Raw genomic sequence first — 2270 nt, forward strand, 5'->3', positions numbered from 1 at the left:
GTGAACGTTATTTTATTCATAAGGTTAGTTATTAGAGTTACCAGCCATCCCATATTCAGAGTAAATATTACACGTTTCGTATTGAGCCGAAAACGAACGCGATTGTCCCGTACTTCAGCTAGAATGAAACAAAGCTGGAGTTATTCTGCGTCTTTACGCTGTCAGCTGCTTCGTCTTCTCTCATTCTCTCCCCCTCCTTCTCCTGTTGCTACTTCAATCATGATCAATGATCAGCTGATCAGCTTTTCTCTCTTGTTTATCACTCACTTTGCGCCAGAAAGAGGAAACCAGCGGAGGTCACCCTAAACAACAGCAACACTTTTAAGCTTGATCAGCTGTTGTTAGAATTTATTTAATATTAATTATTAGTATCACCTGATGTTTGCTGGAGCCACAGCTGTAAAAGCTGCTGGTCATGATGTCGGTTTGGATATGTGGTGAGAGGGAAACATGAAGATGAAACCAGGAGATGTCCTTACTGAATCATCAGAGTTGAACAGGTGATGAAGAAGCAGGTTTACCTTTTAGGTGACATGAGTTGAAGGGAAGTTATGAACTGTTTCTGAGAGACAAATAACACCAGGATCTTTTCCAAGTAGCTGAGAGCTGGTAACTGTCACAATGGTCTCGATTGCAGATAACCACAAACAGAGACGGCTCAAACGTTTTGCAGTGTTTATTATTTAGTCAACAAGTGAATTCGTGACAAGGAGTTGCTAACGAAGTAGCCAGGGGTCAGTGGAGGGTGAACGGGGATTTAGCAGGTTGCGACGAGAACGGAGCATTTGCGTCTGGGGAAAAAAAGAGAACAGGGTTAGGAAGGCGGCAGGTGCGGGGTATCCTAGCAGAGGTGGAACTGACTGATATCGCTTACTGGTGACCGGCATGAACCTCGCTTTGAGGGAGAGGCGGTGGTAGTCCAGGGGAGTAGTGGAAAGGCTGGCAGACCTGAGTTCCGCTGTGTCCAAGGTGGTGAGTGAGGCCGGAGGGCAGGCAGGTGAGGTAGCATAGCATAAGCAGCATGAAAGGTGATAGGAAGACAGCATCTGCAGACCGTTCAAGTTTCTTTTAAGTGTTCTTTATTTTCTGGCGTCGCCTTTCAACAATTATCTCTCAAAAACATCAGAAGCTGTGAGTCAAAATCTCACCTGCTTTATATAGAATTCCACTCACACCTGGATCTCATTAACCTCTACCATTGGGAAAACAGGGTAGACTAAATAACACAGTCTAGACAAAGAAACAGGAATAAAATCATTTTTCCACTTAACAAACTCATTCACCCAACGGAACAGCTTGAAAAATCACTCTTCACCTAATCTGACTCATGAGGTTATTTTAAATGAAATAAACAATTTTACACAAAATAAACACCCCTTCATTTGGTTACACCCAATTGACATGATCAGTGACATCATATCCTATAGAATCAGGAAGTACTGGGGCGGCCCTTCCCACATACCTGTTTTACACATAGGACCTGTCCAAAGGAACGCACAATGGTAAGTATAACCAAACTACATAAACAAATGAAAGATTCAAATCAATTAATGATGAAGTGACATTTAGCTTTAAGTACAATTGCACAGATGACATAAATATAACCAATGCTACCACAAACAGACCTGGGATAGTATGTAGAGCTAAGGTTACATGTGCTGTGTTTACATTAAAGCATTATGATAGACTATAGGATAACAGAACACAGAATAACAATATACGCAAGTGACAAATGGCAAATGAATTCTGTCCTAGCCACTTTGTCACAGAGGGTCCTTGTATTCCTCATGAATATGAAGATCATCCAAGGCGAGCTGGGGTTGAGGGTGATGACAACGAAGGTCCAGGAAATCTGAAGCACATGAAACCAACGTTAACAATGGAAAAAGTGGCAATAGCGTAAAAAGCCGTAGAGTCAATACCAACGTGAGGTCGTTGACAAACTGGCGGTGAAGGAGAGTCTGAGGGGGGCCTTAAATCCTCAACCTGATTGCCCCAAATCAGTCTCAGGTGTGCAGGACTGCAGCAGGGAGATGGCTCCGCCCAGGGGTGGAGACCAAGGAACTCAGGTGCCTGATAGTACTTTCCAGTCGAGTCTCCAGATCCTGACAGTAACTGTGCAGGGGTGGGTCTAGCAAAGTTTTGCAAGGGGGCCAGGTAGGGCATTAACAGGGAAAGGGGGGCACAAACAAATACTTTTCTTTCTTATTCTCCTTTAAAATGTCTAGCTTTTAATAAATAATTATCTGAATCTTACAACCAAAGTTTTT

The 2270-nt window shown here is 43.0% G+C and overlaps 1 protein-coding gene across 1 annotated transcript in view; it reads right to left on the bottom strand.

Annotated features, from left to right (window-relative positions):
* Positions 1–735: 735 nt before the first annotated feature.
* Positions 736–2270, bottom strand: part of suds3 (SDS3 homolog, SIN3A corepressor complex component) — a 60910-nt gene continuing 59375 nt past the window's right edge. Inside the window, exons 12-13 of the mRNA XM_005743122.1 lie at positions 875–1046; positions 736–791 (exon numbers count right to left, since the gene is read on the bottom strand). Coding sequence (XP_005743179.1) covers positions 736–791; positions 875–1046 — 228 coding nt within the window. The remainder of the gene's footprint in view (positions 792–874; positions 1047–2270) is intronic.

This window comes from Pundamilia nyererei, unplaced genomic scaffold (genome assembly GCF_000239375.1).
Source record: "Pundamilia nyererei isolate P.nyererei 1_Seehausen unplaced genomic scaffold, PunNye1.0 scaffold00127, whole genome shotgun sequence".
In the NCBI taxonomy this organism is placed as follows: domain Eukaryota; kingdom Metazoa; phylum Chordata; class Actinopteri; order Cichliformes; family Cichlidae; genus Pundamilia; species Pundamilia nyererei.